A 23,768-nucleotide genomic window follows, 5' to 3' on the forward strand; every position below is an offset into this window, starting at 1 on the left:
TTATTGTTTTGGATCACTCTCTTGCAGTATTAGTTTGATTTATTTGACCTGATTTAATTTCACCTAAGTTTGCCCGTTCTTTTTAATTTTCCCATGGATTTGTTTGGTTCAGCTTTGCTTTGCTGTTATCGACTGCAGTGGCATCCAAGACTCAGTGGCTCCTTGGCAAGTTATTTCATTATACCAAGAGAAAGGAGCTAAAAAATGGGAGGGAATGAGGAATAGAAAGGAGTAAAGTGAAAGCATTAGAGAAAAAAAGCAGTATGGGGAAGGAAACAGAGAAAATGAGAACAAGTAGAAAGCAAAAGTATTTAGGTCACTGTTCTGTCACTTGGCTATGATTTCAAATATTTTCCCTGAAATATTTGTGAGAAAATCTTATCCCAGCCATTACAATGTGTTCCTAAATCACATTATTCTCATTGATGCAAGGAGAAAGAAAGGAGGATTTAATAAACATAGTTCACATTTAGATTTGTTTTCAAGTTTAAAACAAAAAAACCTCCAATTCCAGAAGAATGCTTCAGGTTCTGGGTATATTATTTCATTTTACTGCTTTCTAGAGATGTGAATCGGAATCGGTTCGGATTCCGGTTCCGATTCACATGTGGTTTTTTTCCATCAGGCCCGATCGCGGTTTTGTTTATCGGCTGCACCCGAGCCGATAAAAAACCCACCCCGACCCTTTAAAACGAATCCCTTTGCTTCCTCCACCCTCCCGACCCCCCAAAAAACATTTTACAGGTACCTGGTGGTCCAGTGGGGGTCCCGGGAGCAATCTCCCGTTCCCGGGCCGTCGGCTGCCACTAATCAAAATGGCGCCGATGGCCCTTTGCCCTTACCATGTGACAGGGTATCCGTGCCATTGGCCGGCCCCTGTCACATGGTAGGAGCACTGGATGGCTAGTCCTCACATATGGGTGATTAGCAAGCTATAGGCTGAGTCATTTTGTAGTGAATCAACATTGCAGTATTGTTGGTAAAAATGAGGAAGCCAAAATCACAGCAGGTTGGATGTAGAAGGAGTTGGGAATATATTGGAAACAAGTTCTGTAAGACAGATTGTCTAAAGGCCGAATCTTGTCGTTCTTCTTTGCCCAAGCTGCAAAGGTGTGAAGGGAACTCCATGTTGCAGCTTTACCTATGGTAATAATGGGCAATGAACGATAGTGTACTACTGATGTAGACATAGCCGTTACTACGTGTGCTGTTACTCGCCCTTGGAGAGGAACTTTTGCTTTTTCATAACAGATTTCAATACAGACTGTTAGTCAGTCGGAGAGGGTCCGTTTTACTACCATGACTCTTGGTTCATTTTTTGTGAAAAGAAACAGAGTTGGTTGGATGTCCTATGGACCGCCGTGTGGTTCAGGTAAAAAGCTAGTGCATGCTCTCAGTCTAAGGTGCATAAGACTCTCTCTCCTTGGCTAGAGAGAGGTCTTGAAAATAAAGTAGGCAAGAGTATTGACTGATTAAGTGAAAATCTGTGACTACTTTTGGTAGGAATTTGGGGTGAGTGCAAAGGACTACTCTGTCATGCAGGAACCTTATGTAGGATGAGTATGTGACGAGAGGTTGCAACTCAGTGATTCTCCTAGTCGATGTAATGGCTACTAAGAAAAATACTTTTTATGTAAGAAATTTCTTGTCGCAGGAATGTATTACACTTAGGTCCCATTTAATGACCAATGGTCGAGTGGGAGGCTTAAGGTGAAGTAAGCCTCTCATAACCCGACCTACTAGGGTTACGCTGTTATTGGCGTATACCCTTTTTCCTTGTGGTATGCCGCTATGGCATTTAGGTGTACCCTTACAGAGGATGATTGGAGACCAGAATCCGAAAGGTGATTTAGGTAATCTAGTACAGAAGGAGTGGGGCAAGAAAAAAGATGAAAACCTGTTTGTGTGCACCACTTGGTAAATCTAGACCACTAAAAGTGGTAAGGTTTACGTGCGGAAGGCTTTCATGAAGCTACGAGAACTTTAGAGACTTGTGTTGAAAGATTAAGTGGTTGTAGAATTGCAACATTCAAGCAGTCAGGGCAAGAGTTGTTAGGTTGGGATGACGCAACTTGTCCTGATTCCGAGTTACAAGAGTGGGCGCTGTGCCCAGGCAAATTGGTCTGTGATCTAGAGGTCGAAGAATATGGGAAACCATACTTGTCAAGGCCAGTATAGGGCTAAGAGGACTATTTTTCCTCTGTCCCATTGTAGGTTCACGAGAGTTTTGGGTATGAAGTATGGGAAGCATACTGGTCTTGGGCAGGACGTGGGCCTGATGAACAGTGATCTCCATCCCAGTTCAGCATTATAAGAATGCTGGCTATGAGAGGTAGCGGAAGATACACATTTAGGAGGCCCTTGATGGAAGAAAGGCGTCTATGGAAACGCATTGGAAACATGCGTAGGTAGTAGAATCTGTGCATCGTATGGTTCGATTCAGAAGCAAAGGGCAAAATGGCGCGGGCCATCCAGTGCTCCTACCATGTGACAGGGGCCGGCCAATGGCACGGATACCCTGTCACATGGTAAGGGCAAAGGGCCATCGGTGCCATTTTGATTAGTGGAGGCCGACGGCCTGGGAACGGAAGATCGTTCCCGGGACCCCCACTGGACCACCAGGTACCTGTAAAATGTTTTTGGGGGGGTCGGGAGGGTGGGGGAAGCCAAGGGATTAGTTTTAAAGGGTCGGGGTGGGTTTAGGGGTTATTTTTGTGTGCCGTTTTTCCCGCCCTCCCCCAAAACAATAAGAGAACCCCCACGAACAATATCGTGGGGTTTTCCTATCATTTCGGGGGAGCCCCCGATTTCTGACGATTTTGAAAATATCATCCGATATTTTCAATCGTCTGAAGCCCGATTCACATCCCTACTGCTTTCTGCTTGGTAATATGTTAGAAAAATATAAACCAAACATCAGCACATTATATTGGATGCATTGGTCCCGGCAGTGTTTGAAAACTGTTTCGTAGTCTACAGTCCTGTCGGGGGAAGCACCCAGAAAGCCATGCACACTTGGTCCGCGCCAAGCTGCCTGAAGCCAACCAGGGGATGGGTTCGTTTACTGAGCGGATTTTTGTCACAAGAGAGTGCTGGTTTTCACAGCACACCCCTACTTCACTCTTTGCTGACCAAGATCAAAAAACAGTTGATCGGAGAGCAGCTAACATGTCAGAGTTCAGGACTGAATAGGCGCCTAGCTAGTTACAGAATTGTTCTTGGGGGAGAAAGAGGGGTTATCACCACCGAATGGAATTGTTTGAGCTCATGATTTACAGTTTTGCTTCTTTCTTTGCTTGTAGGCCTCTGAGGTTTCCCGTAACAGGGGTGCTGCCTTGCTGGGCAGGCCGGGCAACAGCCTCGTGTCAGCCATTCGAAACCAGCATCAGCATGAATCAGTGCCTCTGGGTAAGTAAAGGCCCAGTTTGCCTTAAAGGGTTCCTAAGCAACTGAGGTGTGGAGCTTCTTTCCTCTTTATTTTAATATTTCTGAGGCCCTCACCAGACGTCCGTCATTCCTCTCCCCAGCAAGGTGAGGTAGTGGAGTTAGAGAGTTACATTTCAATTATCAAACGGGCCGATACAGTACAGTGCGCTCCAATGGCGGGTTAACAGTGCGCTCCAACGGAGCGCACTGTTAACCCGCCATTGGACGCGCGTTTTCCCTTACCCCTTATTCAGTAAGGGGCTGAAAACACGCGTCCAATCCCCCGAACCTAATAACGCCCGCAACATGCAAATGCATGTTGATGGCCCTATTAGGTATTCCCGCGCTATTCAGAAAACAAAATGTGCAGCCAAACCGCACATTTTGCTTTCAGAAATTAGCGCCTACCCAAAGTTAGGTGCTAATTTCTTCGGGCACCGGGAAAGTGCACAGAAAAGCAGTAAAAACTGCTTTTCTGTGCACCCTCCGACTTAATATCAAGGCGATATTAAGTCGGAGGTCCTGAAACTTTCCAAAAGTAAGAAAAAATAAAATTTGAAGTCGGCCCACGACTGTCGGATCGAAAACCAGACGCTCAATTTTGCCGGCGTCTAGTTTCCGAGCCCGTGGCTGTCAGCGGGCTCGAGAACCGACGCCGGCAAAATTGAGCGTTGGCTGTCAAACCCGCTGACAGCCGCCGCTCCGGTCCAAAAGGAGGCGCTAGGGACGCGCTAGTGTCTTTTTAGTGTGTTTTACCGCCGGGCCTAATTAGCATACTAAATCGCGCATACAGGAGAGTGGCCTGTGCATGCGCCGGCTCTCCCGCGGACTTTACTGAATCGGCCCGATAGTTATAATAAAAAAAAAAAAAAGACTCCTCCGTCTCAGCTTCTTAGATAAAGAAGCTTGTTCAGCCAGAGGGAGAATCCAGTAGAGATGTGTATTGTGTGATCGATCGTCTTAACGATCGATTTCGGCTGGGGGGGGGGGAGGGAATCGGATCGTCGCGGTTTTGTTTTTATAAATATCGTGTAAATCGTAAATCGGGGGAGGGCGGGAAAACCGGCACACTAAAACATCCCTAAAACCCACCCCGACCCTTTAAAATAAATCCCCCACCCTCCCGAACCCCCCCAAAATGTCTTAAATTACCTGGGGTCCAGTGGGGGGGGGGGTCCCGTTGTGATCTTCCACTCTCGGGCGTCGGGCGCGTTGATAGGGCAAAGGTAGCGCCAGCGCCATTTTCTATCAACGCGCCCGACGCCCGAGAGTGGAAGATCACAACGGGACCCCCCCCACTGGACCCCAGGTAATTTAAGACATTTTGGGGGGGTTCGGGAGGGTGGGGGATTTATTTTAAAGGGTCGGGTGGGTTTTAGGGATGTTTTAGTTTGCCGGTTTTCCCGCCCTCCCCCTTCCCCTCCCCCTTCCCCCGATTTACGATTTTTGACGATAAATCGGGGGAATTCCTATTAAATATCGCCTCTAACGATTTTTGACGATTTAAAATATATCTGACGATATTTTAAATCGTCAAAAAACGATTCACATCCCTAGAATCCAGTCCTTCCTTCCCCAAGGTCAGAAAGAGAGGTTTGCAACTTACTAAAGGCATCAAAGCAGAGAAATCCTGCGCTTCTCTTTCTCCTCTCCATCCCTTCCTCACCCCCAGACAAATGAAGGAGATGCGGCCGCTTCCAGGTGTTCCAGTATCTCCCTGCAACATTGCTCTAGAACAGGAAGACGGTGGTGCTGGGCCCCAGTATTCTCACTTTCCGTTGCTTATTTTAAAATCATCATTGATTAGGATGACAGGTTTTTTTTTTCCTTTTTTACAGAAATGATTATAAAAAGTGGGGGCAGAGAGGCTTCCGTGGTGGATCTCCTGTATAAATGCATCATAATACTTTTTAATTAATTAATGGAATAATATGGGCACTAAAGTTTCCTAACATATATTACAGGCAGGGGATAGACTTGAGTTATAGTGCAACCAGTTTGATGGCAAATTTTTTTTTTGGGGGACGTGCAGCTCTCTTGTGCCTCAGCTGAAGAGGGCGACAGCATACATCCTGCATTGTAATAAGGCGCTCTGCGCACACATTAACACGTAGTCGTGTGCAGATTTTTAGGCGCGCAACATCACTCCCAAATTTAACAAGGAGTTTAGTGCACAGGAAATTGTGTGCAGATATGTGAGTAAAGACGTGCACACAAATGAATGCTCCTCCGTGCACATCCCACGTTAATCAAGGCAGTGCAGAGAGCTGTGAGGCGAGGCTCATTTTTCTTAACGCTGGAAATTTAACTCCTGGTCAGAGGTGGAGTAAAGTTTCGGCCCTGGAGTTTGTGGCACGGGGTCCTGGACGGGATTTATTTGCACAAATCCTGTTTTCAGCGCATAAATCATGTTTTCTGCGCGCTCAGCGTATGTTTGCACAGGCATTTTCGGGTCGAGTCCCAACGCCTTAGCATATCATTAGCTCCCTGCAGTGGGAGCTTAACTTTCTCTTTAGCAGGTGAGTAAAGAAGTGCGCACCGAGGCTTAGCGCTCATCTTTTATGCCCACCTTATGACATCGGGCTCCTAGTCAAATGATCCACAGTAAGCTTCAAATCTCTGGGGATGCTGTTTGTTGTCTCAGCTGCCAGCAGTTCTGCACCATTGCAGTTCCCCCGTAAGGCATGAAACACAGTCCTGCTGATTGATTACTCAGTGAGCGTTACCCAGGCCCCTTGCGCTGTAGGTACACAGACATGACACGTTCATTCCCTCCAGCCATTGTTCCTTCCTGCAGTTGGTGTCGCTTTAAGAGACAGTGACACCTGGTTGAACGCATTAGCTAATCGTATTGTGGAGTTCCTCGTGTCTTTGTCTCCTTTCATCCTCTGCACCCATTTCGTGCTTCCTGATTTGAAGTAAAATATTGAGCCAGGTGTTGAACATTCATGTTTTCTTTGAGCACAAAATATTGCCGTTTTCTTTCAGGACAGCTTATGTGTTCTCCCATTGAGATTTGTGTGTGTGTGTAAGTTATATTAACTGCATTGGATAGCTCAGTAAATTGATTTTGGGGTCATGAAGTCTTTTATAAGCTACAAAGAAGAGACACACAGGAGCCACTGGCATGTGAAAAAACCATTAGTATCTCCAAGCAGGCAGTGCACATCCACAGAAAAACAGACTACACTAATACACATTCATTATAACCAGCCCTCAGAGAGGAAGATGCAGCAAAATGCATATCAGGACTTACCCCCTCATGACGGGGGAACCCAGGTCATTTTACATGTTTTATAATAAATGTTTTCTTTAGCATTTGGCATTTACAGAAGCTCCTGTAGGTTTTTGGACACAGGGTGGGCATTTTTCAAAAGCCATTTTCCTGGCTAAGAGCAAGGCTTGTTTGAAATTTGCCTGTCCGGTATACGGGGGGAAAGCTGCCCACACAGGGATCAACGACGCAGGTAATCTTTACCTACAGGAAAAGTAGATGGGATCAGAGGCGGAGTTAGCTGGGGGGGGCAACATAGGTTTGTGTTTTTCAAACCAGTGCCTGTTGTTTTTCAGAGGAACAAGTATTGGCGGAAAAAGCCAGCACAGATCTCTGCGGAGAATTGAAAGGGAACGTACGCTCACACTTTCCCTTTGAGACCTGGGGCAAAGTCTGTGGGGAATAGTTACCCGTGGACTTTGAAAACTAACCCCAAAGATGTCTACATCTATAGTAGGTCTCGGATTCAGTCGTGCCCCAGTCAGAAGTTCCCCCAGATATCATTGCCAAATGAATGCTGTTCCTTATCTGCAACCTGTGCCATGATCAGTTTAATTCTTGGGATGTGCTAAACCCATCGGAAACGCTATCCTTGCCTGTGGCACTGATCGGCTAGCAGTTTCAGCAGAAAAGAATACGACTGAGCGCGCATAGGATCTACATTTCCCTGAGTCCCAGCCTCTAAAACAGTCCCTGCAGAGCTGGTTGGACAGCTTTACTGTCACTGGGGAACTGGTGCTGCCCCCTCGGTGCTGTAGATGTATGTGTGCATGAGAAAATCGTTTGTTTTGTTTTTCATTTCCTAGCTTTTCTTTTTTTTTTTGCATCACTGGCCATAACACTTTCTGTGACCCTTTCAAAGAGCCCAGCAACTAAACGCTTCTGTGTTATTTATCCACTGCAGCTTACAACGATAAGATCGTCGCATTTCTACGCCAGCCAAACATTTTCGAGATGCTGCAAGAGCGTCAGTCAAGCTTGGCCCGAAACCATGCACTCAGGTACCAGTGAACGTTCTTGGCCCAAGGACCCTTTCATTCTTTCCAGTCAACCAGGCTTTCCTAAAACTGGAATGCAGGTCACATTACTGTCAATTATAAAAAATGTTTCTCATGAAGTGGAAAAATGACTCCGGCTGGCAGAATGTAAATTAGTCAGCCGACTGGGAATTTAAATTGACATCTTCCACCAGGAAAATTGGAATAAAACTCAATCTAAATGTGAACATTGCAGCTAGCTACACTTTAGACACTGTAGAAAATGTCCTCTGTTCACTCCCAGGTGTCTTTTCTTCAGAAAGAAACTTTTTCTTCTGTGCCTTAGTTAAACCTCTTCAAAACAAAGCTCTGAGGCATCCAATCCAATTTTACTGGTTTTCAAGCAGCAGTGCATCCTAGATTCGTATTTTAAATGATGCTGAACCACAGCACCAGAAAAATGTGTGCATGAGTCTGTCCTTTGAATGTTATTCATTTATAAATGTAGAAGATTTAGTTTTTGGGGTTTTTTAATCACTGTAGACAGAACAACAGGTTCCAGGTTTAAAGGACCAGATGAGAGAATTCTGGTTTTCTCAAAGTTTCTTGTAATGATATTTCAGATCTATTACTAGTAATTTGTAGAGATGTGTAGCAATACTGCTCTTAGATTCGGACTTCATTTTCAGCCCACCGCAGGAAATTTTGTTTTTCCGTGGTTCTGACTTTTTTTTTTCGGGAGACCCCGATTTTCAGGTTAGCGCGCACTAATGGAGTGCGCGCTAACCCAAAAAACAAATTTTTCTGAAATTTCAGAAAAATTGCCTTTGTTTTTTTGTTCTCCCGAACCAGGACGAATTAGACAATTTCATTGAAATTGTCTAATTCGTGAAAAACGAATGCACATCCCTAATAATTTGTAACCTATCATTAAAATCATCCATTGTACCTGAAGACTGGAAGGTGGCCAACTTAACCCCAATATTTAAAAAGGGCCCAGGGGTGTTCCGGGACACTATAGACCAGTGAGCCTGACTTCAGTGCCGGGAAAAAACGAGGAAACTATTCTAAAGAATCAAATTGTAGAACATATAAATAGACATGGTTTAATGGGACACAGCCAGCATGTATTTACCCAAGAGAATTCTTGCCTCACAAATCTGCTACATTTTTAAGGGGGTTAATAAACAAAGTGGATAAAGGTGAACCGGTAGATGTAGTGTATTTGGATTTTCAGAACACGTTTGAAAAAGTCCCCCATGAGAAGCTTCTAAGAAAACTAAAAAGTCAAGGGATAGGAGGCAAAGTACATTTGTGAATTGCAAACCTGTTAAAAGACAGAAAACAGAGAAGGATTAAATGGTCAATTTTCTTAGTGGAGAGAGGTAAACAGTGAAGTGCCTCAGGGATTTGTACTTTGACTGATGCTTTTTTTCTTTTGTTTAAATCTTTTTATTAAAGTTATATGTAACATACACAAAGCAAGAATAACAAACATAGTCACTCCTTTTAAACATCGAGCAATAACATAGCAAACAGCAATGACCGATATTAATATGAAGCATATACTGTTGCGACCATCATTTCCCGACGGCTTCACTCCGCCTACCTTTCCTTTCTTGTGGCTCCTCCTGCTCTTGACAGACGCCTGGCTGCCACGATGTCCGCCTGCTGTCCTCTCCGGCGTCCCCAGACCGGCTTGGGTGCTGCCTCCTGCCATGCTCTTCAGGTACCTTACTTCAGGTCACTCTGCCCGGATATTTAAGCCTACAGTTTATTGCTAGCCGTTGAGTTAGCAAGGGTGATCTTACGGATGGGATTCGCTCTCCGTACCCAGCTACTCTGCCTTCCAACTTCCATTGGACTGTTTCTGCTAACAGGATATCCGCTCCTCGCTTCTTTCAGGTCGCTATCAGGTAACCGGTACTCGCTCCTCGAGGGCCCATGTTCACTAACTTGCTGCCTGAATCTATCTCCTCTTCTACTTGGAAGAATTCGCTACAGACACCATCAGTGAGTACTACTATCATCTACTCCTCAGAGCTGTCTCCCTGGAACCAGGTACTCACTCCTCGAGGGCCTGCCTCTGTTCCAGCGCCAGTGTCATCTCCTACGTGGAACCTCTGTGTGAGTACTTTGCCAACAAGTCTCTCTGCCTCCAGGGATCTGGTACTCGCTCCTCGAGGGCCAGCTCTCCCTATCTCGGGACTCCTCCATATTTGGGACTCTGTGAATGTTCTATTGTACTCACTCTCTCAGTTCTCTCCACTATAGCACTGCTACCAGAGGAACCGCTGTTCCAGCACCCTAGGGAATACTAGCCCATCCGGGCTACATCTTCTACTCACTACTGCCACCTCTGGTGGCTTCTCAAACTGTCTAAATAAAGAACTATCTGTGTTTGTGTGTCCAGAGCTGAGCCTGACCTGTGGCCCCCATAGGACTTCCCCCCGTGGGTGTGGTCAGCTGCCACAGTGTCCAAGGTTCCACCCAAACCTCACTAACTATAACAGATTGCTAACTCCATGGATCCGATACAGCTCAATGCCCTGCAGGCCATTCCCAGCCTGGCCCTGTGCACTGCTGAACAACAAGACGCATTGGAGAAACTCACTTCTGCGTTCCATCAGCTACACGCACAGAAGAATCAAAGCGCTGCTTACAGTAATGAAGGTCGGTTACCTGAAGTAACTATAAAGACTATGGTACCTCTGGCTGCTCCAGTTCGTTTCTCTGGAGAGATTCAAAGAACTAGAGGTTTCCTAAATCAGTGCTGCATGCATTTTGCATTACAGCCTTCTCATTTTCCCACAGCCTACACCAAGACTACTTATATTCTATTTTATCTCGATGGAAGAGGCCTTGTCTTGGGCCTCAATGCTGTGGGAACGTAAGGATCCAATTCTGCAGGATATTGATGGATTTTTGGATTTGTTTAAATACGTTTTTGATGATCCTGCTCGAGTTACTGTTGCTGGTTCTGCTCTGGTGGCCCTGAAGCAAGGCAACCGACCACTGGCTGATTTTGCAATAGAGTTCAAGACTCTTGCTACGGAATTATGCTGGGACTCCAAATGTCTGAAAACCCTCTTCTTCAGAGGTCTGGAAACTCGCTTGAAAGACGAGCTGACCACTCGTGAGACACCTGACTCGCTGGATGAACTAGTAGCTTTGGCTACTAGAATTGACCACCAGCTTTGTGTTAAGGTGAAAGAACTCAAGCCTAGTAAAGGACCGGTTCATAAGGAGGTTTGTGCTAAACCTGCACTTCGGATGGTTCCAGCAATACCTGTCGCCAGTGGAGAGGAACCGATTCAACTTGGTCGCAGTCACCTGACTTCAAAAGAGAGACTTCAGAAGAGGCACCCAATTCGTCCGGAAAATGGACAGGCCTAAGTCCTGTGGGAGGACTGTTCTTAGGCCTTACTACGCCCTCTTCTCCACTCTCTCTCCCAGTCTCCTTGATCTGCGGACCGTCCGAAATTCAAACTCTTGCCCTGGTGGATTCAGAGGCAGGAGGCAACTTTATACTTTGACGCCTAGTGGAACATTTGAGGATTCCCATCGTCACTTTGAAAGTTCCATTGCTCTTATCATCTATCCATGAAGAGCCTTTGCCGGGTGACGTGACCCATCGCATGGAACCGGTAACCCTCCGCACCGGAGCCCTCCATACTGAGTCGATTTCCTTCTTTGTGTTAGAGAAGGCCATGCACCCTATTGTTCTAGGGTTACCTTGGTTGCAGTCACATCAGCCTCAATTCAACTGGGCCACCTTGGATCTCTCCCGCTGGGGCCCAGGTTGTCATGGCAATTGCCTTAAGGAGGTTTCTCCTGTTCTCTGCATGCCTACAACTCCAGTGATGCCAGGACTGCCACCTCAATACACATCATTCGGTGATGTGTTCTCCAAAGAAACTGCTGATATCCTTCCTCCACACAGATCTTACGACTGTGTCATAAGGCTGAAACCGAACACTGAACCTCCTAAAGGACATGTCTATCCACTCTCTGTAATAGAGAATAAGGCTATGTCCGAGTGCATCTGCATCAGGGGTGCTTTATTTGGGTTGCCAGCCAGGTCTAGCATTTCTGCACAGTGATACAAAAATGAAGCCATTTTATCCACCATGTTCGTAACATGCCACAACCAATCAAATTCAAAGCATGGGACTGACATCCAGCTGGACACAGACATCATAACGGTAACCAGTTATCTCTCAGCATAGACTAAACTGCTTTATCTCTTCATTCTAGCCAACAGGCTGAACTGTTTTTAGAGTAAACATCTAATATTGTTCCCAGTAATTCAAAAGAGTCACACAATCACCACCTCTCAAAGATTTTTGTACATGTTCTATTCTTGTCCATTTTAATACCTCAAATGAATGTTGACAGAGCAAAGAGTGCTGCACCATTGGTGCTTGTATTTTCCCCACTTTTAAGCAACTATAATGTTCAATCAGCTTGTACATGATTTGCTCATTTCAAGCGACCAATGTATATTTTAGGACAAGGACATTGAATAGCATATATTACAAATGATATATAATCAGTATTGGTTTTCATTACCTTATAGTTAGTAACTGGATATACCCATATGGTACCCTTAATTGTTTGAGAACTTAAATCACGCTGTGGGACCTTTTACGTGTCTGGCAGTAATTGTGCCCAATATCAGAAGTGCTGACTTCACAACATGATCTTGGGCTGTCTATCATAGGCTCTCAAAGTCATGTCCATAAAAGTGTTATGCATTGCTAAAATATGCCAATATTTCTCAATAATTGTTGAAACTGTAGTTGACTGGTTTGTGTATGGTAATACGCACATTCTTGTTCATATCCTTGGCAGACCTGTATTGCAATAAACTAGCATGGTCCAAATACAATGTTCACAAATATGTACTTTTAATTATTGCTAATGGATAGCCCGATCAAAGAATCTCTGTGCAAGCATGCATGCCTAATACTTAGTCTTAAAATTCGTAACATAAATGATGGATTCAGAAAACTGGCTGAGCAGTAACCTCAATTTGAGAAGTCTAGGATAATAAATTTCAGACCTCAGTAGGTTGTTCTTCTCAATGGTTTGTGATATAATGACCTGTGCAGGCCATTACTATTTTTGATGATAATGTCCAGAAATGATAATTGATATTGATATTGATGAAAATCCATAGTGAATTTCAAGTCATTGTCCAAAGTATTATTCCACTGGTAAAAAACATACAAATCAAAATCATCTACTGACGATGTCCAAATAAAGTGTCATTGATATATTGAGACTGCATTTTAATGTTGAACATAGAGTATTAACATCAGCATGTGGACCAGGAGCCAGAAGCTATGACTAACATTTTTTCTGTATGTGTACAAAACTTTTGATGTCTTTCATTTTATAGGGAGAAGATTCATTATATTAGAACAGAAGGCACTCAAGGGCTTGAAAAGCTTTCTTGTGATGCAGATTTAGTAATACTATTGAGGTAATTATCAATTTAAAATCTGGATATGCTAGTACTGGATATAAACTTTTCCTGGGTATGCCAGGTATAGTGTATTGTTCTTCTGGAATTTATAAATGTTATACATATTTGTTTTGCCCTCAATTACTATAATTTCTATCTACAATGTTGATCCAGATTTATGATGGAGATTAGAGGATCATGTAATGTATGGCATGTCATTTTACCTGAACATATCTGTACATGCACATCTCTCTCTCTCTCTCTCTTTCTCTCGGTCTCTCATACATACACACGCACACACACACACACACACACACACACATATATAGGGCCGGATTTTAAAAGGGTTACGCGTGCCGGGCCTATTTTAAAAAGGCCTGGCGATGCTCTTAAAGCCCCGGGATATGTGTAGGTCCTGGGCCTTGCAATAGGGGCGGGGCGTGGGTGGGGTGGTCCGAGAGCAGGGCAGAGGTGGGGCCAGAGGCCTCTGACACAGCAGCCATTTGCCACTGTGTCAGAGGATCACATGCCGGCAGGCTGCCGGCGCGCACAAACTGCGCCTGCCTCCAGGCAGGTGCAACAGGTAAGATAAAGATTTTGGGGGGGTTAGAGTAGGGCTGGGGGGGGGAAGGTTTGGTGAAGTGGTGGGAAGGTTAAGTTAGGGGGAAGGGAACAGAGGAAGGCAGCGCGGCTCGGCGCACGCAAGGTGCACAATTGTGCACCCCCTTGTGCACGCCGATCTCGGATTTTTATAACTTGCGTGCGCAAGTTATAAAATCAAGCGTACGTGTGTGCACGCTGGGTAGCACGCGCACATGTATGCCGCACGTGCTACTTTTAAAATCTACCCCATACTGTATACACATATATAGAGAGCGAAACCTACACACTTACGAGGGAGAGTCAATAAATAAGGTGAATTTAAACCATTTTGACACTAGGCTTAAATTCACCTTGTTTATTTATTCCTCCTCACGTGTATGTGTAAATGTAACTGTGTATATTTTATATATAGATACATAAATTCTTTAACCCTACATTGATAGTATTGCAGAACATTATAGCAATGGAAAGAAGAAGAACTATTCCTGCTAAATCAAGCAATAGCTCACATTTCATGAATTAGTTGCACTGATATCTCTTTTGTTTGTTTATGCCAGTCTGGGAAGTTATTCACCTGAGGGTTGTTTTCATCAGTGATTTATTCACGTCTGTTGACACCATTTTGGACTATTAAAAAAAAAGCTTCCAAGTTTAAAATGTACAGTATATACACATCAAATGAAAACATAAGTCTTATAGAAAACCAAGCTCCCCAACCAAAACCGACAGGCCAACCATACCACAACAAAATGCGGTCATGATGTGGGGGACGAAGACTTAGAGTGAATAAGAGGAAATAATTATTCTCTGAGAGGTAGTAGATGCCTGGAATAGCCTACCAGCAGAGGTAGTAATAACCAAACTCATGAGAGAATATAGTGTAAGTTTGCTTGGGATTGATGCAGAGGGCAGTGGTAAGAATGTGTTGGGGGGGGGAGGGGGCGGGGGAGCACAACAGTGAGCAGGAGAACAGCAGAAGCTGTATAAGAAATAGGAAAGTGTATCCTAAAAGCCTGTTCCATAGCATACTTAGTGATTTGCTACAAAACCAGGATAAAAGTCTCCGTGCAATTGACCAATTCATATTTTGATCAATCACCTTAGAATTCTTTATTTAAAATGTTCAATAGGTAAAAATAAAATTTGCCAAAAATGTGGCCAAAGGTTCGCCCAACGCAGGCCGAGTTTCACCCACAAACGGGCTGCATCAGGGGCTTGCTAATGTAGCCAATTCATCAAGAAATTATTGCTCCCGATACAAAATAGACTTCATCTATTCTTAACAATTTGTGTTCATTCTGTTACTGCTACAGCTTCATCCGCTTTATTAGATAAAAATGCTGTGTGCTCATGCTCATCAGCTTGACTATTTTATTCAATACCCAAAGGCATTTAAACCGTGGATGCAAATTCTTTGCTCAGCACATCTGTGGCGACGCCAACTACGATCTTATGCATCTGGATAACTTTCTCGTGTAATTTTACACCTGCTAATTATCTGATCCAATTGATAGACTTGTTTATTGTGTAGTATTGGCTGGGTGGAAGGTCTGGGTGAATTGGCAGGAGTTTGAGCTGAAGAACCAGGAAAGTCTCAATAATCTGGAGAAGGACTGGGCGAACTGATGAAGTAATTGGTAAACTGGTTAATTTCAATTACGCATGCATGTTTTACAATATGCTGACTTGCGTGTGTAAATCGGGTATTACTTGAGCAATTCCTGTTTTATTTTTGCGCATATATTTTTAAAATAGGTAGGAAAAACATGCACATTCAGTGTATTGAAATACTTGCTTCAAATGCATTGCATGTATTTGCGTGTAAGCATACATACACGTATATGTTCCGGGGTAAAAGATACGTATCTTTTATAATACGTGCATATGTGTGTGACAGGGGTCTCAGCCCGTCATTAATATTTTTCCCCAAAGTACATTTTGCTCAGCTAGGGGCAGTGGGAAGAGTGTTGGTTTTGGAAATCCTCCCACGGCTTAAACCCCAACTTTTTGGGGCAGAGGGCAGGCGATACTGGAAGAGAGAGGGTGTGGAGTTGGTGGAGATCCCTGTCTAGGCCTGGAGAAGAGAGGGAGAGAAGTGGGAGTGGAATTTCGTGAATGGTCATAGCCTTGCCCCCCTTGGGATTTTGATCGGAAGAGAAGGAGTCTGCCCTAGATTTGAAGAAGCTTTTTGGAGTTTCAATTGGCCAGTCTGGAAGGTAGGGCTCCCCCCTCCGCCCCCCCCTGTATACGGAAAGGCTGAGTCGCTGATCTTTAAGTCCATGCTGCGATGCAAAAGCAAGGGCAAGGAGATTTATAGACTTGTGATCATCGGGGACTCTGTTCTTTTTATTTTGGTACTTCCTATTTTCCTAGTTTATGCTGGAGCTGCCCAGTCCCCTACTCGCCAATGGGAAGGTATCATTAAGCCTGGATGGTGGTGCAACAAGGACACAGAAACCACAGTTTTGACTTTTATGATTTTTATGCGGTTTGATGTTTCCATACTGGTTGGGACTTTATTTTTTCTGCAAGTAATCTTTTACTTTGAACACCAAAGGGAGCCCTGGGCTTTTATTTTTGCTTCTGGCCCCTGTGTTTGATGTTATTTTTTCAGTGGATATTGTGGTTATCCCTGCACTTAAGTGGCACCTCAGTACAGAGCCTTGAAGCAGTGGAATTTTCCTTAGTTAAGCCTAGGGCTCTGGAAGTTTATCTCCCCCCGTTGGATGAACCTTGGCAAATGTAGCTTCCCTGATGCAGCTAACAACCCAAACGGGGCCCCTGCTACATATAATACATATGGATTAAAATTCTGCTGTAAATATACACGCGGCCATATATACATGTATATGCAGCCACGCATAGTTGTTTGAAAGTTACCCTCTTAGATTGTGAGTCCTCTGGGGATAGGGAATTACCTACAGTACCTGAATGTAATCTGCTTTGAAGTCTCACAAAAGTCAGAATTAAAAAAAAAATAATTGTATTGCAAACGTTTACACACTTGTGACTCAGTAACACCTAACAGTGACTGAGAAGTTTTAGAATTAATGCATGGTGCTGGCAGCAAACCTCTAACTTGAGCCGTGCCCTGTAGACTTGCAGAGGGCAATTTTGTAACATTGCGGATAAGTGATGTGGGAGAAGTGCACATAAGTTACAACAATTTTCACAGCAAACCTTTGCGCAAAAAACTTCACTCTGAAAATTATGCGAAACAACGTACACAATATCACCCGCACAAAGTTACTCCTCCTCTTTGCAATGTGTAGACTGTGCATGTGAATTTACATGCATACATTTTCAAAATCAAAAGAATGCGTGTAAATCCAAACTCTAGCCCAACTCCTCCCTCTGGAGCTCCTCATTTTTTTGTCAGCATAAAAGTGTGCAGAAAATCTGGTTTTGTGCATACTTTTACATGCACAAACCTCAGGCAATTTTATAGCAAGACATTTACATGTGTAAACCTGTTTTATGGCTTTGAAAATTCTCCCCAGAAAGTACAGATAGTACAATTGCAGCTTTTTCCCTCTATGGTCAGGCTTTTTAATTTGTTCAAATTTTTATCTTTTCCTCTTTGCTTTGTAGTCTCTTTGAAGAAGAGATTATGTCCTACACCCCTTTGCAGTCTGCCTTCCACCCCGGTTACAGCTTCTCGCCCCGCTGCTCGCCTGGCTCCTCGCCTCAGAACTCTCCAGGTAACAGCCCGTGCGATATACACGATGGCAAAAGGGCTAGGAATAGAGCTAAAACAGCTCAAAATGAAAGGGCAGCATTTGTGGTTAAACTGCATTAAGAAATGCTGGTTGTCAGAAGCAGGGGACCACCTGGCATTACTGACCTCTTTCCTGTTAGGGGTGCAAATAAGATGTTCCTAGCATTGTTGGACTCTCACATGCAAGGCTGAAATGCTGAAAAACCTCTTGTTTCTTTAAGAAAAAAAAAGTTACTACCACCAGAGTCCTGTCCTCTATAGCTCAGGCCTCATAATTTGGTTAGTCTATAAGGTGCCACCTGCCTTGTGTCATTTTTTTCATAGGAATGTATTTCAAAACTTTTCTAACCATTCACACACACACATATATATAATATATATTTGTGAAATATCTCATATTGGTCACTGGTCAATCAGTGAGGCCCTGGATAGATATGCTCAAATGGTCAGAAGCAGGGACAGTGACTTATTTCACTCTAGGAAGATATTCTGATTCACAAACACAACACTCCATACAGAAAACTAATACAGTATTTTTGACCTTCACTTCAATGCAATAATCATTTTTTTCCACGATAATTAGTTATTCACCTAATCCGTTCTTCATATAATGGAGGTAATTCTCAAAAAGATTTACGCGCCTAAAACTGGGGCTTGTGTGTCTATAAAAGGACTTTTGAAAATGGCTACTTTTCATGGGGCTGAACTGTCACAAGTTTTTATAGGCGTAAATGCATGTTTCACGTGTAAATGGGCTTTTGAAAATTGCCAGGTCATGTGCTACTTTTACGCGTGTAACTCCTTTGAAAATGTATCTCCAATATGCATAAACGCTTCCGTTTTGGGGGGGGGGGGATTTTTATTTCCCAAGGATCAGAGCTCAGCAGCAGTTTCTGTATTGCCCTAGGTTCTGGAACCTCCGTTGTGCTCCGATGCCCAGAAAGTCAGAAGTCTTGTGTGACTCTTGTGAGGAAAGACTTGCTCTGTGTCTCAGCCTATGAATATATCAGACGGGGCTGCAGTAAAGATAAAAGGGCGTTAGGCGCGTTATTCATGTAAACATTCTGTATTCTCACTGCTAGGACTGCAGCGAGCGAGCGCAAGAGCTCCTTCCCCGTACAGAAGAGACTTTGAAGCCAAGCTAAGAAACTTCTACCGGAAACTCGAAGCAAAAGGATACGGGCAGGGTCCTGGTAAAATTAAGTGAGTATACATCAGCTGAGTAAAATCTTTTGCCATTGCCACGAGTGTTACTGTATTCTGGGTTCATTGCAGGGGTGAATGTATCAGACTAGCTTTACCACCCTGGGCCAAATGCCAGCTAGTATGGCACAGCTTAAAAGTTAATTTACCCGGGGGGGGGGGGGGGGGGGGGGGGGGGGGGGGGGGAATGCAAACCACCCACAACAAGGTTGTCTTCAACCCATGCAGGTACATTGACTCTTCACAGCAACTGGCTCTCGACTGACAATGCTGTCCTTTGCATTTCAAGGTCCTGTGAAAGAAACAAATGCCTGCAGATGCAAGCAGTCCTGTTCTTGTTGTTTTTTACAGGCATTTATTGACATGTTTTCTCACTGGACGCAGCCCTCGGCCCAGTGTAGAGGGACATCCACTGAATTATCATAAAGCATGGATATGCCATTCTTTGCAGGTCCATAATGAAATATAATTTTACTCACTTTGTCCATGCAGCATTACAATTTTTTAGTTGCATTGCTGTGAATAAATATTACAGGATGAGGCTGTATGTCATTTTCACCCTTTTTTTTCCCTTCATCAGCAACATTCTTGAAAAAAACACCGTGTCCAAAGACAGGTATCTATGAGGCTTTTATTCCTTATTTTCTCCACCTTTCCTCTCCTCTCAACTTACTTTTCTATGAAAGCTGACTGAGGCAACTCAGATCCTCTGGTGAGAAAGAGGCTGAATGAAGAGCAATCTCTAAAGCTAAATTCTGCAGTGAACTTTTGGCGCTGCAACAAACTATGCCTGCCCTCTTTAAAGCATATTAGGGGCAAAAAAAGCGATTTGGGACCAAGTTTATATGCCATTCCACTTAGATATGGCTGCATGCTGTGTAGTTATTAAGTTGTTCAAGCATTTACTGGTCTCACTATTGACGGCTGGGCCTTTACAAAGCTCTCTGATTGGTTGGAATTTATGACTACTTGTTTAGTTAACTATTTTTCCCTGCAATAAACACTGAATCTCAGCACACCAGCAGCATGAAATATTTCCAAAGGGACGCATAGCAACTTATGCATATAGAGATTTCCATGGGCTGTGGTAAAAAAAAAAAATGCTGGGATTTGATTGATGAGATCATGTGACCATCACGCCTCATTGCCTACCTGAAATTTCCCTTGCCCCAGACACAATAAACATATTTGTCCAGGAATAAAACAGAAGAACAAAAGCTGTGTCTTCTCGAAGGGAAGCCTCTTTCTGCCTGATATATATATGTTAGCAACACTGGCTAAATGTGATCCCTGATCTGTAACACTGCAGAGGTCAATGAGAACTCCTCACGTAAGAGAAAAAAATGTAAAATGACTGTTTAGATTTTCTAGACAAAAAAATGTCATTAGAAGATCCCAATGTGATATCACTATAGATATTATGTAGATATCAATATAGATATTATAAAGAATTATATATTACCATATGTTTATCAGTTTGACTCTAGCCATACAAGATTGAAGTTAGAAAGGATTTCTACTCCCATTGTAACATATAGGGCCTGATTTACTAAGCCCATGGTCCTGTAAAGTGTTGGGTAGACACAATTTGAAAAAAAAAATAAAACAGATAAATAATAAACTTATGGATGATAGGCAGTGCTTCTGTTTTTCATTTTTTACCAATTAACAGTAAACACTGATAAAGAATGCCGATGCTGAAGAAAATGAAATCTTGTTTAGCAGTTAAACATGTTTCTCCTCCTCATAGATTCTCGCTGTTTTCTAGCTCCTCTGCCTACCCTCACTACTGCTGCTGCTGGGCTTTCTCTGTAGTGCCATGCAGCTCTGTGAGTTGCAACTGTGTGGGGGCTCGTGCTCCTGATCTGTTATTTTCTCATGAGAATAACGTAGGAGTATGGATGCAGCATGGCTTAAACTCGCAGAGCTGCATGGAGCCACGTAGAAGATGCAACGGCAGAGCCAGAAGGAGGAAGAGGAGCCAGACAGTGGCATCAGCCAAGCACTACTGGTATCAGGAGCAGGATGTGAGAAGAGGCAGGAGGCCTGATGGAAGAGGAGAGTCTTGCCAGAGGCAGCAGCAATGGGTGAATCTGGTAGGACCTCAGAATGAGCAAGGGCTGGGGGAGAGCATCTAGGACTTTCATATCAAATTGTAACTTAAAAGCAAAACCTGCGGAGGAAGTGATGCCACTGCAGGAGATGGCCGCATGAAAGCGGAGCCCCTCCCCTCGCTTTCACTTTGAGTAGCTGGAGCCTTTGGGATTCTTGTCCCCAATGTTTTAGCAAGGGAGAGTGCGGGAGTGACAGGCGCAGTGGCCACTGAAAGCGAGGAGGATTCTCATGGCGCTGGCTCTGACAGCCTCGTGGATATCACAACTCAGGAAGACGAATTTCATGTCATGCGGCAGATTCTCCATCCCGGGCCAAATTCAGAGACTGGTTCTGTAGTCTAAGGCAAGACCTAAAGAGTTATAAAAAAGAAATTAAAGGGCTGCTTGAGGACTTTCTCAAGGTGTTCTCTTCGATGGGTCATAGAATTGATGAACTCAACTCCTGCTCTGACACCCAAGTGGAAACCACTAAACAATTGCAGGAAGTTTGTGCAGAACTCCAGGAGGAAAATGCAGCCATGAAAGAGAAATTAACTGACCTGGAAAACAGGGCTCGTCAAGGAAACCTTCGATTTAGGGGCTTCAAGGAATCTCCTGTGAATGCTGATTACTCCTCCCTAATAGAACACTTTTATAAGTTCTTGCTGGGAAAATATAGCCCGAGTGAAGGCGAACCCATCCCAACATCAAATTGGATAGAGCTTACAGAGCTCTAGGAGCACTTAAGAACAATCGGGTGTGGGACATTATTGTCTGCTTCCATGACTACACCATAAAAGAGAAAGTAGCCCTTGCTGCAAGAAAGCAGGCCACCTGGACATGGGAAGGACAAGAAATATCAGTTTTTGCTGACCTCTGGCAAGCTACACTACAGAATCGACAAGATCTGAGAGAGGTCACTACTTTTCTTCCCAAGGAACGTGTTAAATATAGATGGCTTCACCCCTTTCGCCTTACATTTTCATGGGATGGTGTGACTCATAAGAATCGCTCCCTAACAGATGCAGCCTTAAAACTGAAAAAAAACAAGGTTTTTCTAGCTCCACTTCATCTTTGAAATCAAACAGAAATCCCATCTCTAGAGACACGCTACCGAGATATCAGAAAGTAGGCACCTGTAACAGCAGGCTTAAGAGAAACTCTGGAGTCAACTCGGTAAGCAAAGACACCGCTTGATCCTGTCCTCTTGGTTGTGACACTTCTTGTTTGTGTGGTCTTTTGGCAAAATGCACAGTTTCTTTTTCACAGATGATGCCAAGTTCTTCCTTTTTGGGGCGACATATATAATTGGTTGCACATTTGGTTTCAGGTTCTTTTTTCCATTTCAGTTGCTTTGATTGAAGCTACTTATTGTTAAATAACTGTATTTTTATCTCAGGCCATGGAGATTTCCTCCCTGGGATGACTCTCTTTCCTCCTTCGGTGAAGGAGTATGGAATCTGCGAGGAGGTTACTGCAGATCTGGGTTGTTTATTGGGGCGGGGGGTCTGTTTGTTGATTTAGTTGGGTTGGGGAAACGTACATCCTTCTTAGCTCTCCAGTGGTCTCAGCTATTTGTATCTGAAGCTTATACTTGTCTTGGCCTTCTGGGGGTCTGCACCTTGTCTAGCCCACTGGGCAAATCACCAGGCATCATTCCACCACTGGGCAGTTTTTTTATCTATTGCTTTTATTATTAATACTTAGATAAGCTTTCCTTTTGTCTTGTATCCCTCAATGTGAAAGGACTTAATTCTCCTTTTGAGAGGCATTTACTTTTTAGAGAGATGGAGGTTTTGAAAGCAGATAATTTATTTGCCCAGGAGACCCACTTAAAGGCCAGGTTTGAATCATTATTGAAATCCCCCGATTACCCTTTACAATATTTTGCTCCCAGGAGTAAAGAGGCAAAATTCGCAGGGGTTTGCATATTGTTCTCAGGGAACTTTATTTTTGACTGTCAATTGTTTGTTAAAGACCCTTTGGGACGCTATCTTATAATGCAAATATCGGCAATGGCATTCAGTATACCCTTGTTAATATTTATGTTCCCAACATTGATAAGGGTGGTTTTTTGGCCAAACTGCATTAATTGCTCCTTGTATACAGCACTGGTAAAATAATAATTGGAGGCAATTTTAATCTTGCCAGATCACCTGCTTTGGACACATCCAAAGGTAGTGCATCACCAGCTCCTTCCCACAGACTTATGCTGAAGAATCTCATGGAGGATTGGCAATTGATTGAAGTATGGAGGACCCATTATCCTTCTTCTTGGTCATATACCTTCTATTCTCATCCACAGAATTCTCATTCGAGAATAGACTCGTTTTTGCTCGACAAATCCATACTCAATAAAGCACTGGGGTCAGGTATCTCCTGTATTACATGATCTGATTACGCTCCAATTTGAGTCAATCTTGCATTTGATCACTATGATACGGGGCTGAGGTTCTGGCAACTAAATGATTCTTTACTGTCAGATGCTGATTTTAATAAACCTTTATCGGGCCATATTCAGGAATTCCTGACTAGAAATGACATCGGGGACTCCCCTCCTACTGTTGCCTGGGACTGCTTAAAAACTTATCTGTGAAGCCTTCTAATTTCGAGGGCTTCATAAGTAAAAAAACAGAGAGATCAGGAATTTCGCAATTTGTGACAGAAAATTCAAACCCAAGAGCACATATCCACTGGCTCAAAAAAAACATAGACCCAGTTAACCCTAGCCAGAGAAGAGCTAATGAGACTTGAGTCAGCTAAGCTAGCACATATGCTAGAGCTCACTAAACAAGAATTCTTTGAAGGGGACAATAAAGGGGGAAAATTATTAGCTAACAAATTAAAAAAACGTTCGCTTCAAAACAACATCCTGAAAATTAAAGATGTCTCTGGTAACATTCTCACAAATAGTGCTGACATCGAGCAAACATATAAAGATGGTATCGGATAAATACTCCTTTCCCGATACTGATCGTCCTCCTCCTCTACCTAACATGGACGT

At 43.7% G+C, this 23,768-nt stretch overlaps 1 protein-coding gene across 1 annotated transcript in view; it reads left to right on the forward strand.

The window, feature by feature from the left end:
* HECW1 (HECT, C2 and WW domain containing E3 ubiquitin protein ligase 1) overlaps positions 1–23,768 on the forward strand; it is a 327,850-nt gene that overhangs the window by 214,400 nt on the left and 89,682 nt on the right. The window contains exons 15-19 of the mRNA XM_029589548.1: positions 3,303–3,408; positions 7,605–7,701; positions 13,082–13,165; positions 17,342–17,451; positions 18,551–18,671. Coding sequence (XP_029445408.1) covers positions 3,303–3,408; positions 7,605–7,701; positions 13,082–13,165; positions 17,342–17,451; positions 18,551–18,671 — 518 coding nt within the window. The remainder of the gene's footprint in view (positions 1–3,302; positions 3,409–7,604; positions 7,702–13,081; positions 13,166–17,341; positions 17,452–18,550; positions 18,672–23,768) is intronic.

Source organism: Rhinatrema bivittatum, chromosome 2 (genome assembly GCF_901001135.1).
Source record: "Rhinatrema bivittatum chromosome 2, aRhiBiv1.1, whole genome shotgun sequence".
Lineage (NCBI taxonomy): Eukaryota > Metazoa > Chordata > Amphibia > Gymnophiona > Rhinatrematidae > Rhinatrema > Rhinatrema bivittatum.